The 16,860-nt window shown below is 37.9% G+C and overlaps 1 protein-coding gene across 1 annotated transcript in view; it reads left to right on the top strand.

Annotated features, from left to right (window-relative positions):
• NUBPL (nucleotide binding protein like) overlaps positions 1–16,860 on the top strand; it is a 217,126-nt gene that overhangs the window by 191,201 nt on the left and 9,065 nt on the right. The window contains exon 9 of the mRNA XM_044918054.1: positions 15,033–15,153. Coding sequence (XP_044773989.1) covers positions 15,033–15,153 — 121 coding nt within the window. The remainder of the gene's footprint in view (positions 1–15,032; positions 15,154–16,860) is intronic.

Here is a 16,860-nt window from a genome sequence, read left to right as displayed (position 1 = left end):
TACAATTTAGAACAGGCATTTTTGTACAAAGCCAATGTGATGCCTCCATCTATATGACTATCTAGTGGCCTTGCTTAATTCAGGGATAGATTTTAGAGCTTATAGAGCAGAGTTTTTTAGACTTCAGCCCATGAATTAGCTTCAGGGGTCTCATGATTCTTTCCCCCTCCTCCCTCCCCCCACCCCCAAATGATATGTTCACTTTGAGTTTGTTTTGGTATGGAGAGAATTCATAACTTTCATTGAATTCTTCAATGAAACTGACACGGTATAAGATCCAGTGATGTACTAGCATGAATCGACTCTCTGTCATAAATGTTTTTCTCTCAGGGGAGCATCTGAAAAGTATAAAATAGTAGAGTAGTGGAGTTGAGATGATCCTCTTTGACAGGTACCTCTTCTCTCTTGCCAGTTAGTGCATTAACAAGCTGTGGAGCTCTACACTGGATCCACATTGTCTTAGGAAAATTGAGGAGTCCAGGGGCGCCTGGGTTGCTCAGTTGGTTGGGCGAATGCCTTCAGCTCAGGTCATGTTCTCAGGGTCCTGAAATCGAGCCCCACATCTGGCTCTTTGCACAGTGGGGAGCCTGCTTCTCCCTCTCCCTCTACCTGCTGCTCCACCTGCTTGTGCTCTCCCTCTGTCTGTCAAATAAATAAATAAAAATTATTTAAAAAAAAAAAAAGAAAATTGAAGAGCCTGATAAGGATGATCTGAAGGTATTCCCACGATCAGAAAGTGTTTAAGGCCAGTCTTTATATTTGGATAAGTGAGTGATAAAACTGCCATGGTATTCTCTGTTGTGAATTTTAGCTTGGAAAATTTTTAAAGCAGTGGTAACCAAGTGCACACCTCAAAAAAACGTCTCAATAAACATATAGTTTGAGCAATGTGACTTCCTATTATGTCCTCCAAGATAAACTAGGTACAAGTAATACATACCCAAATCACTAAATAAGAATACTTATATTGGATTTTAAGATATAAGTCCGCAGAAGGTTAGAGAGAGGGCTATCTACCAAAACTTAAGAGAGGAAGTAATACATAATCCTTCTGTCTAGTAGAAATTAGGTAACAGGGCCAATTGTCTGTTACTGCCACTTCAAGGTTAATAGTCATCCTATCAGCATATCAGTGAATGCTTAGTTTCCCATTCTCTAAGATGAGGGTAGAGGCATATGTCCAGTTTACTTAAAAGTATCATGAAATTTTTGAGGGAAAAGTTTTTTAAAAAGCAGAAACCAGCACTTTTTATTCCCCATTCTGTAAATTATCGTTTTGTACACCAAGAGACTATTTTAACCAGTGCTGTCACTTGATGCGACTATGACTATGGGGTGGGTTTTACATGCACTTTACTGGTTGGGGGTCTAATGACCATAGTTGGCAAATTCAGCATATGTACCTTTTAGTCTTTAGGTTATTTTCACTTACCTGCAGCACCTGATACTTACTGCCCTATAAGTAAAAAGGCAAACAATCTCATAATTGTTCTGACAGATTTTTCTCTACACTCAAGGATAAAGGGACAAAGGGTGGGACAGAGGCTCCTGTGGAACTTAACAATGGGGAAGACGGGTGGTCACTAAGTCTAGGTTAGGCTGTTGCTAAGTGGGTGTCACTGAAAATAAAAGTTGAAGATATCAGCAAGGAAGTACAGTGAGGAAATATTTCAAGTGAAGGATCTTGGGCTGCATAAAGCTCAGAGGACTAGTGCAGTATTAATTAGGGAATGAAAGAGCTGTTTGTGATCAGAAAGTTAATGTTGGAGTTTAAGTTGGCAGAGTTGGAATGGTTCTGGGTCATGACAAGGCCCAGGTTGTGGATGGTCATGGGTGTGTGGGGCTGAAGTGGAATAGAAGTAGAAGTCATTGGAAATGTATAATCCTTCCAAGTTGGCTCTTTGACATTGTCCTATATCTTTATTATAACCCTCTTTTTTTCACCCCTATGTTTCAATTATTTGCTCTCTAAACAGCAAACATTTTAAAAGGAGGTAGAGTATCTTAATCATCTCTTGAACCTGCAGAACAAGTTAGGTGCTCAGTAATCTTTGCAGGTGAATGAGAGAACTTTCCAGCAATGAGCTCTGTAAACAATTGGACAACTGTGGTGCAGCTACATTGTAAAGGAAATCCTGGCTATGAGTGGGATGTGGATTTGATGACTTCTGAGATCTTTCTGGCATTTAAGAGCCTTGGAGTCTAAGTAATGGCAAAGCATTTGAAATTAGAAAGTGTTCCATAAATGCAAAGGAGTAATACTATGCTTTGTTTATACCACTTCATTTTTTTCCTGGTTTTTAGTCTTGCTTTCTGTTTTTTCCCCTTTCAAGTGCATTAGTTACCATGGAGACGGTGATGTCATTGGAATTCATTGGTATGGACAGAGTTTAGTAATGTCTGCAAAAACATTTTGAAGTTAATTTAAATGGTTTCTTAAAACTCAAGGCTTGGGGTGCCGGGGTGGCTCAGTTGGTTAAGCATCTGCCTTTAGCGCAGAGGTCATGATCCCAGGGCCCTGGGATCGAGCCCCACATAAGGCTCCCTTCTCAGCAGGGAGTCTGCTTCTCCTTCTGCCCCTCCCCTCACTCATGTGCTCGTTCTCTCTCTCTCACTCACTCTCTCTCTCAAATAAATAAAATCTTTTTTTAAAAAAATCCCTCAAGGCTTGGATAGGGGAAGGAGAAGAAGAGATGAACTATGAAATTCTTTGTTCTCTGCCTGAAATCATACCAGCTCTGCCAAATCCTTATCTCAGTGTTTGTAGATTGTTTTTTTAAATAATAAGTTTTTTTCAATCTTACACATTTTGAAGGGTGGGTACTTCTTGCCTTGTGTCATTTTTACCCATTTTTCTTGCTTCTCCTACAGTGGAGGCCCAGGCACCTCAATTTGGAGCCCTTCTACCATTTGAACTTTTAGAGTTACAGGGATTTCACTCTCCAGCCCTGACTTCTTGGGCAGTCTCCTTCCCAGCTCCTGAAAAATATATTAAAATATATTTCTTCTCTTATTCCTTCTGTACCTAGGGATCCTTTAGTTAATTTTAATTCAATAAGTAGTTTATTGTACAAATATATATTTACACCTATTGAGTGCCTTCCATAGGCAAAGTGCTGTGATAAGTTCCCTTGTTGATTAGAAAAAAAAAAAAAAGAAGAATGAAGCTTTTTTTTGCCAAGTACCTTATCAGCCAGTAGACTAGCTCCATTATGGGTGAAGGGGCCCTGAAATCTGAAGAACACGAGAATACTTTCTTTTTTTTTTAAGCTTTTATTTATTTATTTGACAGAGAGACAGCGAGAGAGGGAACACAAGCAGGGGGAGTGGGAGAAGGGGAGTGGGAGAAGGGGAGTGGGAGAGGGGGAGTGGGAGAGGGGGAGTGGGAGAAGGGGAGTGGGAAAGGGGGAGTGGGAGAGGGAGAAGCAGGTTTCCTGCTGAGCAGGGAGCCCGATGCGGGGCTCGATCCCAGGATCCTGGGATCATGACCTGAGCCTAAGGCAGACGCTTAATGACTGAGCCACCCAGGCGCCCCACGAGAACACTTTCTTCTTTGGGCTATTAAAGTAGGGCTTTTGTGGAAAAGTCATGATTGTTTTCATGTCCCTGTATTTTGCATATCCTGATAAGCCATTGTTAGCTTGGGAACTCAGATTCATGTTTCAAATCCCTGCTCAGGCATTACTTTCTCTAGGAAGCTTCTATCAAACTCCCAGAAAAGGTTAATCTTTCTCTGAACTACTTGAACATATATCTGGTTTGGCTCTTATCCCACTACAGTTTACCTGTCAGTCTTCGCAGAAGCAAGGAGTTCCTGGCGGGCAACAAAACATGCCTTAAATATTCTTAAATGCTCAGTTCTCTGGTGTATAGCAGGCATATGATAAATACTTAGTATGTATACATTTGACCCAGTATAGAATGCCAGCCACAGCCTGCTATTGTCTTTATCCCCAGTTCACAGGCCACCACTCTTCCTTGCATTCTCTCTGCCACAGTGAAACTGGTCATCTTCTACTTCTTTTAGATTCCCACAAAGTTTCTTTCTTCATGGCCTTGAGCATGCTGTTTCTCCATATGAGATCCCTTTACCCTCATTTTTCACTTGGTAGCTCCTTTTTATCCTTTGATACTTAGATTAAATGGTTCTTTCTCTGGGAGACTGTCCTGTCCCTGTTAACCAGGTGAACTCGTTTTAATGCGTGATCTAGTAACACTCTATTACCCTTTTGTAACTGTTTTCATATTTGTCAGTATTTTTACATTTGTAGTACCATGCTGTAAGCTCTGAGTGAAGGGACCCCTTACCTCCCTCTGTGCCAAGAACATATAGCTGCTCACTAAACATATACAGAATGAATGAATGGAGTAGGATTTTCATAGGCATATCAGGGGACTGGAGTAGGGACAGAATTTAGTCTGAAAAGAATCAGGAGATCACAAGTTGTGTTCAGAGTTGTTCAGTTTTTCTACAGTTGAAGTAATATGTTTCAGTGTGTCTCTCCTAGGCCCAGGTTTGGTAGAGCTAAGGATTTGGACTTGCTTCTTGAGATTTTTGTTTGTTTGTTTGTTGTAAAGATTTTATTTATTTGACAGAGAGAGTGCACAAGCAGGGGGTAGCGGCAGGCAGAGGGAGAAGCAGACTCTCAGCTGAGCAGGAAGCCCGATGTGGGACTCGATCCCAGGACCCCAGGATCATGACCTGAGCCAAAGGCAGACGCTTAACTGACTGAGCCACCCAGTCTCACTTCTTGATATTTTTAGAGGAGTCCATAAATAATGTTGGTTGGGAAATAGACTTACTAGAATGGAGCTTTAAAAATATTTAACTTGGTGGAAATGAATAGAAAGGACGGGAGCCAGGAGAATGAAAGCATTAAGGAAGCATTTGCAGTGGTCAGAGTTAACTCACACTGCAGGTTGTGACTCACCAATGAGTCATGAAACCAGTACACTGAGAGATGAAACCAAAGGTCTTATAATTCTTTTTTTTTTTAAAGATTATTTATTTATTTGATTGATTTATGACAGAGAGCGAGAGAGAGGCAGAGGCAGAGGGAGAAGCAGGCTCCCTGCGGAGCGAGGAGCCCGATATGGAACTTGATCCCAGGACCCAGGGATCATGACCTGAGCCAAAGGCAGATGCTTAACTGACTGAGCCACCCAGGCACCCCAAAACCAAAGGTTTTAAACAAATCAGGGTAAATTGCTCTTAGGAAGACAAAGTGCTATTTCATAAAGATTTGGTCTCAGTTATATATACATGTAAGTGTGCATTTATATTGAATCAAGATTTAAAATATTTCTCTTATGGTAAGATATTTATAATAATTCGGAAGAACACTGGTATAGGTGATAGGGAGTAAGGGTCTGATCCAGAATAACAGCACTAAAAATGGGAAGGGGAATAAATGTAGTTGACATTTTGAAGGAAGAATTGACAGGCTTGGCAATTGATTACATAGGGTATGGTGGTTAGAAAAAAAAAATGGCAGAAATCTAAGGGATTTTGAGAGTTAGGCTGCCATTAATAAATCTACCAGCAGCTAGTTTTTTGCTCAGGATGACAGTGAGGTAGAAATAAGAGGTTAGATTTTCAGTCACAAATCCCTGCCCTTATTCTCTATGAGGGTCGTGATTTAAAACTGTTTGGCAAGGAAGAGACTGGTAGAGAAAATGATTTGGTGTTGGCCTTTTTAGTACTATTCACATCACATGATGTATGTGACCATCCCTTCTCCTTACAGAAACAGATTTATTAATCTGTATATTTGTAGCCTCTTACACACAGATTGATTTTTTTTAACACTGAGAGAGCTATATTCTTTAATATGTATATAACCTCTTTTATGGTTGCAAATTAAATTACTTTAGAAATTTTGTAATAATTTCTTAGGCAACAGGATGCTACTTGCAGAGCCATTTTTATAGTGGTGAAGAGAATGAGCTCAGGAGTCTGAATGCTAGAGTTCAAATCCTAGCTCTGTTACTTTGTAGCTGTATGACCTAAGCAAGTTACTTAATTCATAATGTGGGAATTATAGTACTGTTTCCCTCAGAAGTTTGAGGTGAGAAATAAATGAGATAATGCCCACAAAGGGCTTAGTACAGTGTTTGGCACAAGCTGACCAACCAATAATGTCAATGTAATTAATGTTGCTTATTATAATTACTTTTAGAATGTTATCATGAAACATAAATTTGTAACTTACTTATGTTTTGGCCTACATATTTTGACTAGTCCCTTATTTGCTAATAAGAATTTTAACAAGAAATTGTTAAAAATTTAGATGAATAGTGTCTTTGAGATTTCCTTATTCCTTGAGTACTTCACTTGAGCCTAAACCATTCTCTTCATATAGATTAAATTGCTAAAGTTATATAGAATCTAAAATTATTTTCAAATTGCATTATTTAAAAATTTTTTTTTAAATTTGCATTATTTAATACAGTTCATTGCTGTCACAAATAAACCTCAAAATATATAATGATGCAAATACAATAGCAGTTTATTTCTTGCTCATGTAACAGTACTCATAGTGAGCAGGGTGGTCTTCTTCCAGGAAGTTATTTAGGCCACTGTAGCCTCTGCCATGTTCAAATGTGAGTTCTAAACCCACCTTTGGGGCCATCCTCGTTTGAGCCAGCCAGAAGGGAAAGACAGCACAGAGGCATGCACGTGGAGATTTTTATGGACAAGACATACATACATGTCTATTCACACTTCACTAAAACTCAGTCATGTGGTCACTTGTCACATTTCTCAAGGAGCCCAAGAAATGTAGGTTAGCTATGTGCGAGGAAGATGAGACCACGGACTTAGGTCAACAGCTACTTGTCTGCTACAGTTGACCTGGAAACAAAGTATAGATTAAAGCCTAATGCTAGTCACTGAATAACAGCATTGTTGTAAATAATTCTGAAAATTCTATAACTATTTCAGCCTTGCAAATAGTTATTTATTTTATTTTATTTTATTTTTTAAAGATTTTATTTATTTATTTGACAGAGAGAGACACAGCAGGAGAGGGAACACAAGCTGGGGGAGTGGGGGAGGGAGAAGCAGGCTTCCCAGGAGCCCGATGCGGGGCTTGATCCCAGGACCCTGGGATCATGACCTGAGCCGAAGGCGGATGCTTAACAACTGAGCCACCCAGGCGCCCCAATAGTTATTTATTTTAAAAAGGGAGATAGGAATTTTGCTTTTCCTGTGGTTTACTTTTCCTGCTGGTTAAAAACAAACAAAAAAATCAAAGAAGAAAATACTACTGTGGTGTGGAACTTTTAAATATTTATTTATAAGGGTTAATGATTATATTTTCATCTAAGAAAAATAAGGTTATCTTAGAACCTAAAATAGATGATTCTTAATCAGTGTTTTCTTTCCATTTTCTGTTGCTTTTCATTTTCATTGTCACAGACCCTACACGTTGTTCTTAGCAATGAGGATCAGAGTTGTGGTTTATTATTTTTCTGGCAGAGTAGCCATTTATGGTAGTTAGGTTAATCATTTGGACCTGGAGTTCTACACCTTCACCCTTGAATATCTTCAAAACTCAAGTATTCATGATACCTGCCTTAGAGCTTTTTTAGCATCTGTCTAGTTTGCTAGACCACAAAAGTCATATTCATTCATTCATTCATTCATTTGACAGAGAAAGCACAAGCACAAGCAGGGGGAGAGGGAGAAGCAGGGAGCCTGAAGTGGGGCTTGATCCCAGGACCCCAGCATCATGACCTGAGCTGAAGGCAGATGCTTAACTGACTGAGCCACCCAGGCATCCCCTGTCCTATTGTATTTAATATCTCAAGCTGACCTGCCTTAAAAAACAATTTAGAGTTAGGTAATCTTATGTGAAAATCAAGGCAAGTGACATTTATTATCTCCTTTCCTCCTTGAGCATAGTTTTTCCTCTGTGATTGTCAACTGGTTTCATTTGGTTCTCTGGGAAGTTTTATACATTTGATGTATTTGAAGAATCTTTCATTATTGGCTATAGAGGCCTTAACAAAGTCCTGCTTGAATTCTTTCTAGGAACACATTAATTAGTTTGCACATGACATCACATGTGGCTTCCTTCTTCACAATTGGTTAATTTTTCCACTTTTAGAAAAGTGACTTTTCTTTATTGATAACCTTTATAAAACTGGATAGTATTCTGTATCTTGGCCAAAATTACATCTCAGAGACCAAAGTTGTATGCTCATTTGTGTCTTTCCTTAGGATCTCTCAGAAATCCATGAATGTTTTTAACTAGAATGCTGTTCTATGTGATTTACATGAATTAAAGTAATATAACCCTCACAACAACCCTGTGAGATAGATAACATTATTTCTGTCATTTTGTAGTTGAGGAAACTGTAGTACAGAAGATTAAATAACTCACATAAGGTTATCTATCTGTTTAGTGGGCATCTGGGCTCCTATCCCAAGCAGTCTGCTTTCTAGAGCCCACATTTTTAATTGCTGTTTCTGTGGATTATCCAAAACTGAGTAATCCAGAATTTAGTAATGTGGACACGGTAGAATACCACAAGGAGAGAATTTTCAGGGAACGAGAGGAGTCTCCATTAAATTTGCTTACCATTGGGGTTCTGATTGTCTAGGTGGGCAAGTGAGACAGGAAATGGGTGGATTGAAAAATGGGGAGGAGTTAAAGGGCTATAGGCTCAGGTGATAGTCAAGAGAGGTATAATGAAGGTGTTTTAGGGAAGGGGAGTTCCATGGCCAGGGGAAGGAAGTGAAGTCTAAAGCCTCCTTGATTGCAGCAATTAGTGTGAAGAGGTTTCAAATTAGGCCTTCCTTTATAACTGTGCTCTTAATTACTATGCTAAATCGCCCTCCTAAACTGTATTGACTCATCATTGTTTCAGGCCACCTAGTTCCATGAACAAAATCCTCCAGTCCATTTACTTTTCATCTTGTTTGGTGACTTCCACCTACAAAGCAGTGACCCAGCTGGTCTTGAATTTTGGCTATGTTATTTACTAACTGTGTGCTCTTGAGCAAATAATATAGCTTCAGTGTTTTGTGACCCATCTCATAAGTCATTATGGCAGTTAAATGAGATTATATATATATAGTACTTAGCGTAGACCTTAGCACATGGTACTATAAGGGTGGCTCTGAATGTTATTGTTTTAGTGGTAGATTTTAGGGGTCATTATTATAGAGATCATCTTTTGTTGTAAACCCTCATTTTGGGATTTAAGACATAAAGAAGTTGAATTGTACCTCATAGACCCACAGCTGTTTAGTTGGTCCCTGAGAGGAACGTGAATGCAAGTTTCCCTATTCATTGTTCTTTCCATGCCAGACTACTTCTTCTGAAAGAGAAAACAGAAACACCCATCTCATTTTTAAAAATTATAATATTTGGGGGCACCTGGGTGGCCCGGTCAGTTAAACATTCGACTCTTGATTTCGGCTCAGGTGGTGATCTCAGGGTCATGGGATGGAGCCTCACCTCAGATTCCAAGTGTGGAGTCTGCTTGGGACTTTTCTATCCCTCTCCCTCTGCCCCTCCCTGGTGTGCTCACTCATGCTCACTCTCTCTCTCTAAAATAAATGAAAATAAATCTTTAAAAAAATGATAATATTTGTACACTTGCTTCAAGGAATATACTAAAAACTGGTTCAAGGCTAATGGAGACCTGAACAGCACTTAAGAATCTAATCTATTTCAGTTATTATTATTCAGTCTCTATTTAACAGTCAATTTCTCCTCATTTTTTCTTAAATCATAGTTTTTAATCCTTGTGACAAATTCCAGCCAACAAGAATTTAACCTGATTGTAACCTTTAGAATTTGGATTATATAGTAGCCTGAAAAATCTTACTTGTTATTTACCTGAATCTGGATTTAAAATGCCAAGAAGAAATTAAAATTGGGGCCTTTTCAGCTTGCTTAATTCAATTCAGTTAGACACAAAAATCCAATATTTCAGAGCAACGTTGATATTTCAAGAGAGTCAATATTTTTAAAGTTAATAAAAGAAGTACCCTTCTGAGCCAATGATGGATTGGAATAATGTAAAAATAACACGTAAAATGTTTGTGGTGGCTGATGTTAAGCAAACATGTAGCATTTACTTTCTTTCAGTAAAATTAGCTGAGGTAAAAAGAGATAAGGATCTTATACACTTTTTCCTCTTAAAATTTTTTTTTATTTGAGTCTAGTTGACACAAAAAAGGATCTTATATTTTGATGAGACATTAAAAAATGATTGAGCATGCCTACAGCTGCATCTCAGTGGTATTATGTAAATTAAGCTCTGGCAAAGCATCTGTTTTCTAATGTTTCTGCTGTCAAAGATATACAAAATAGCTCTATAATAAACAGCTTAACAACACATAAAGTATTCACACAATATAAGGCATTTGGGGGGGACAGTAGGAGATGGTCACGTGGACATGAACTCTTTCCTATTTAAGAGAATTTTTTTTTTTTTTTAAGATTTTTTATTTATTTGACAGCGAGAGAGACAGCGAGAGAGGGAACACAAGCAGTGGGAGTGGGAGAGGGAGAAGCAGGCTTCCCGCGGAGCAGGGAGCCCGATGCGGGGCTCGATCCCAGGACCCTGGGACCATGACCCGAGCCGAAGGCAGACGCTTAACGACTGAGCCACCCAGGCGCCCCTTAAGAGAATTTTTATGAATAAAATTGTCACATGGATATTCTAGGGTTCTTTCTTATTATATTAACTGCTCCTATTCAAAACTCATTGATTATAGAACACTACTCTTGAAAACTAGAATAGTGTTTTCTAATCTTTTTAATACTCAAGGTTCTCTTCTGAATTTTCTTCCAGCTAACCCTGTGGTTTGAAAAAGTTGTCTGCCACATACTCTGCATATCTTAATAAGTAATTTGTTTTCTCTTTCTAATCTGTGTGTTATCACACTCCAGTTGATGTAATTTCAGTTAAAAGCAAAGAAACTTGACAGTTTATCTTTCCTATATAGTCTTGAAGGTAAGTGTTTCATGTTTCTTCAATTTTTAAAAATACTCCTAAATCACTGGCCCTCATAAATGTTCTTGTGCATCTTTAGGGCCTTGAAACAACATTAAATAGGAGAACTACCAAAGTCAGTTCTATGGTCACTCTTCAGTTGTCTACAACAGTGCTGTCCAATGGAAATGTAATGCAAGTCACAGATGTGATTTAAGAAGTTTTAGTAGCCATATTTTAAAATGTAGAAAAAAAACAGATGACCTTAACTTTATTTTTTTTAAAGATTTTATTTATTTGAGAGAGAGAGAGAGTGAGAGAGAGAGCCCAAGAGGGGGGGTAGGGTCAGAGGGAGAAGCAAACTCCCCGCTGAGCAGGGAGCCTGACGTGGGACTTGATCCTGGGACTCTGGGATCATGACCCAAGCCGAAGGCAGTTGCTTAACCAACTGAGCTACCCAGACACCCAACAGATGACCTTAACTTTAATAAGTAATTATGGCAATGCAAATTAAAGCCACAGTACAGAGGATGGGCCCAGTGTCAGGAAGAAGGAGGGCAAACTAGAATACACCTGCACTCTTGCAGATTTCTTTCCCTACCTCTAACCAAAGGAAACTATAGAGAGTAATGCCTATGGCTTCACTTCCACCTCCCAAAACTCATGTCACTGTACTTTTAGGGAACTTTAATGAGGAGCCATAAAGGAAGGAAGAGTCTAGGAAGTATAGTTCCCAGTATAAAGAGATTAACGATTTGAATAGTCCAGCACAATGAGATACCACTACACGCTCATCACACTTGCTAAAATAAAAGCGACTGGTGACTTGCAATGATATGGGTGGAACCAGAGGCTATTATGCTAAGCAAAATAAGTCAGTCAGAGAAAGACAGTTATCATATGATCTCACTCATGTGGAATTTAAGAAATAAAACAGATCATAGGGGATCATAGGGGAAGAGAGGAAAAAGTAAAATGATGAAATCAGAAAGGGAGACAAACCATGAGAGACTTAACTATAGGAAACAAACTCAGGGTTGCTGGAGGGGAGGGGGTGGGGGGGATGGGGTAACTGGGTGATGGACATTAAGGAGGGCACTTGAAGAAGTAATGAGCACTGAGTGTTACAACTGATGAATCACTAAATTCTACCTCTGAAACTAATAATACAGTATATGTTAATTAAATTGAATTTAAATAAAAAATTTTCCAGTTTTCCAAAATGGTTGTACCAGTTTAAAATGGTTGTACCAGTTTCCACTCAGCTGAAACTGTGAGTTTTACTTGCTCTGTGTCCTCACCAAGATTTGGTATTTGTTGTTGTTTTTGTCATCGTCGTATAGACATTTATCTGTTCTAATCAGATCTTAGGCATAAATGTGTGGTATCTCATTGTGGTTCTAATTTGCATTTCTCTGATGATTAGTGAAGTTGAAAACTTTTTCTCAAGTTTGTTGGTCTTTGATACCCTCTTTTAAGGAGTGCCTGTTAAGTCTTGCCCATTTTTAAATTTCTGATGTTCTTTTGTTAGTTTGTAGAGTTCTTTATATATCCCAGATAAAAGCCCTTTGTTATGGATGTGTATTATAAATCCCATCTCCTGCTTTATAGCTTGCCTTTTCACTCTCTTAATTGTGTCTTCCAATTACGTTATTAACTTTAATGTAGTCAGTTTAACAAAATACTTTTTTATTTATGTTTAGTGCTTTGTGTCCTGCTAGAAAAGTCTCACACCACTCACACCACACCTCAGCCATGCTGGCCTTTCAATTCCTTGAAGGAGACTTGTGCTCCCTACTTCTTCCTTGAGAGTTTTCCCTCCTTTTCTCCTTGTTTTTACTTGCTTATTCTTTAACTTTTAGGTCACATATTTCCTCAAGGAACTCCTCTGTGACTCCCAGGGTAGATGTAGTTCTCTCTGTTCTACACTCATAATCCTCTGTGTTTTGCTTCCAGAGAAGCTCTTCCATCTTTAAAGTAGATTTTTGTACTATTAATTGTTCCCATCTGTTTCTCTAATTAGCATGCAATCTCCAGGAGGGCAAGGATCAAGTCTCTTTTGCTTACCACTGTATGCTACTCCTTTTGTTTAGCTCAGTTACTGGCATATAATAGGCGCTCATTAAATACTGAGTTTGCTTACGGTTTTATGTTTATGACATTTTGTAGTCTATATAGGGAACATGTCTGAGACATTTATATAGGCCTTGGAGAACAAAAATAAGATATTGATAATAAGTTAATCATGTAAGTGATTACATGCTCTGTACCTTCCTATGTCTTGGGGAGTCCAAGAGATTCTGGAGTAAGGCTGCTTTTCCTGTTCTCTCTGGATTAGAATATACCCTCACCTAGATTTTCACAATATTTAAGTGTTTTTCCTTTTCCCATTTCTTGAGTGATATTTTTATGCTTAAGTTGAAAGCTCTATAGTGAGGGGATATATCACATTTAACGTAAATGGCAGTGAAACTGCTCAAGCAATAGGTGTGTGATATAGACATACTGCATCCCAAAGATTTTGAACAGTTGTGTTTTCATTTTCATTTGTTTCCATGAATTTTTTAAATTCTTCTTTAATTTCCTGGTTGACCCATTCATTCTTTAGTGATACAGGCATACTGAATAAACAAATAAGGTGTGTGATCTTTAGCTGTGTTTTCTTCTGGCTTTGTGGAGATGGTATTGAGTTACCAAAGTACAATATGATTTATTTTTTATAATACTTTGCATCAACAAAGGAGCATATATTAAATGCTTGGAAAATGCTTAGCTACAAATTTATGTCCCTCACAATTTGTCTTCATTTGCATATGTTCTGGGAAACTTTAGTCTGTTCTGTTTCTCTTTTCAGAAAGAATAAGAAATTTCATCACCTTCTTGTCTATATGGTCCATTGTGGCTTGTCAGTGCTATTCTTCATTTAAAATGCAAATATTCTATTAGAGATATCTCCTATAATGATGATCTTTTTGGTAGAGTTGATAGGATGATATAGACATGTTTTCTCTAAGCCTTTGAAAATTGTGTTCCTTATTTTTATTCTAGAAGAGATGCACTGCTTTTCACTAATAAGAAAATGGGATTAAAAGAAACGTGAATAAGGATTATATTTGCAGAGCCTGTCTATTTATTTAGCACATGTTTATAAAGTATCTATTTTGTGCCAGAAGCTGGGGAAACTCAGAGATGGACACTTTCTATAAGACTTTAAATTTTTGTTTGAAATGATAACATTCTGGTAAGAGCTGAGTTTTCGTCTTTTGCTGGCTGTGTTCTTTTTCTCAGCTATGGAACGGGGATATAAAATACCCATCTCGTAAAGTTTTTGATAGGAGTAAATAAGATAGTTCCTCTAAAACACTCACCCCGGTGCCTGGTATATAATAAGCACTCAGTGTTTGTTAGCTGTCATTTACTATGAGGCTTCGTTCACAATAGCCTCTTTTCCATTTATTTTCCTGTGTGTCTTTCTGCTTATTTTTTCTGTATTGCTATCAGAGCTAAATTTCTAAAACACAGATCTGATTGTGTAACATTACCTCTTGGGACCATCTTTTCAACTTGAAAAACCTTTTATGGGACCATCTTTTCAACTTTAAAAATCTTTTGTGGTTTTCTGTTGTCACAAGAAGAAAGTCATCAGTGGCATTTAGCACCTTGCCATCAGACTCTGACCTCCCTTATCAAACCAGCTTCTGCCTTTGCCCTCCATTGGCGTGCAGCCCAAAAAGGCCATGTGCAGTATTTCACTATCTTGGCTTGTGTGCCTCAACCCTTCTTACCCTCAACTGGAATAAACAATTTTGGGTAATGTGGGCAGCTCAGAGATACCTCTTAGTCTTCCCAGACAGAATTTTTTTATCCCAGTCATTTCTTTATCTTTCGCATTTGTCACATTATTAATTATATGTGTTTTGCTCTCCCACTAGCTTGTGAGTTCCCTTTAAAGCAGAGACCATAACTTATTCATCACTGTATCACTAGAACCCAGTGAGCACTGAGTAAAAACTTGTTGAAATAATGGATTGAGATTTGGTTTAATTTTGTTTTAATTTTAATGGTTTTTGTTATTCTAGGTCCTGGGCCTTGTCCAAAATATGAGTGTTTTCCAGTGTCCAAAATGTAAACATAAAACTCATATTTTTGGTGCTGATGGTGCAAGAAGACTAGCACGGACCCTTGATCTTGATGTTCTAGGTAAGATCATAGGATATTCTTTTGCAGAGAAAATGGCAGAAGGGAAGGTGAGGTTAAGGTGTGGTGATGAAGAGTGTCTCAGAAAATGATGAATTGTCTTCAGTTTTGTGCTTTAAATTAAGATAGTAGGGAGTTGTATGTGTTAACCTTCCTTTGCTTTTTATAATACTTCATTAGTGGAAGGCTTTTTGAAGAGGAGGTTTGTTCTGCCGATTATAACTTTTGCTGTGGGTAAAAACTGCCTGTAACTTGAATTTGAGAAGAGTTTCATGGTCTGGGTACTGTAATTTGAAGTCCTTATTTTAAATAATGGTCATCAGTTTGTTTGCTAAGGGAACACATCTCTCAGTATAAACAGGTATGTGAAAACACCTGGGTAGTGTGTTGTAGCAACCTTTGGAAGTGTCAGTTCTTGGTGCATATGAAAAAAATGCCTTCCTGATAAGTTCTCAATTTATCAGTCCTTTTGCTCTAGAAAGATAATATTTTCTGTTTTCTGTAATCTTTTTATATGTTTTTGCCATGTCTCTGAGATATGGCACCTGAAATGCACATTGTATATACTGTTCACATTACTGAATTGAAGGATTAATTAGTGTTATGAGAAGTAAATAATGTGTTAAGTGAACAAAACACAGATTTTAGATAAAACATAATTTTTGAAAAATCCACAGGCAACTGAATGGACATTTTAGGAAATGTGTTGATATTTTCCTTTTGAATGAGTTTCTGTTCTGGGCAAAGGCAGATGTTAGATGCTGAATAAGGGAGGAATAGAGTGAATTATTAGTTTTAGGTAGTTAACAATTAAGATCCCTTAGAGATCAAGGAATTTCAAAACATTCTTTATCATAATTAAATTTCTAAAAGTTGATGTTAAATGTGTTATTGTTATTATGCATTTGCATATAGCAGCCACCGCAGTACCAGGTGAATACTAATGATATATTTTGATACATTGCTATAATTCTAACCACTAATTATATTCTGCAACTGTTTCTTATTTAACTAACCTGGAAAGTTCAGTTTCCCAAATCTGCATAATAACAACAGATTGACATTCACTTATATAATAAAGTAAATGTGTAATTATAATGGCATTATTGAATTATGCTGACAATAGTATAATTCCCTGATTTATAAATGGGTGGTACAATATTGTAAATCACTTACTTTGAATATGAAATATATCTCATAGGAAACAATCTCACATATGGAAGTTACATTTTACTCAACAGCTCAGAAATGTTTAGTTACCCTAAAAATGTGTCAGAAACACTGATTACTGATCACAAAAAAAAAAAAAAAAGGATAGTGCTTATAGATTGTTATATCTAACAGTGTTCTGGGAAAAATAATTCAGAGTTCCAACTCAGGGCACATCTCTTCCTTTTAATGTAGTCATGGGGCCCAGTGAGACCTCCCATGATCTGGAACAGGGGCTCCATTAACAAAGAGGTTGGAGTCAGGAAGGAGGAACTGAAATCAGGGTAAGCGCTCTCCCAGTTATGGCCTCCTGGCTACCTGGTTGAAATCCCCAGGAACCCTATATATCCTTTACTGACTCCCTGGCTGCCTCTTAATTTATTTTCATCCATTGGGCTATACTTAAAAAATTATTTGGTAAAATAGCTCTCAGAACTTGCCCCATATTACCTACAAGGACAGATTATGCATAGTCATTATGTCTCTGAAATATGCCCTTGC

Source organism: Neomonachus schauinslandi, chromosome 9 (genome assembly GCF_002201575.2).
Source record: "Neomonachus schauinslandi chromosome 9, ASM220157v2, whole genome shotgun sequence".
In the NCBI taxonomy this organism is placed as follows: Eukaryota; Metazoa; Chordata; class Mammalia; order Carnivora; family Phocidae; genus Neomonachus; species Neomonachus schauinslandi.
This window is presented reverse-complemented; position numbering and strand designations above follow the sequence as displayed.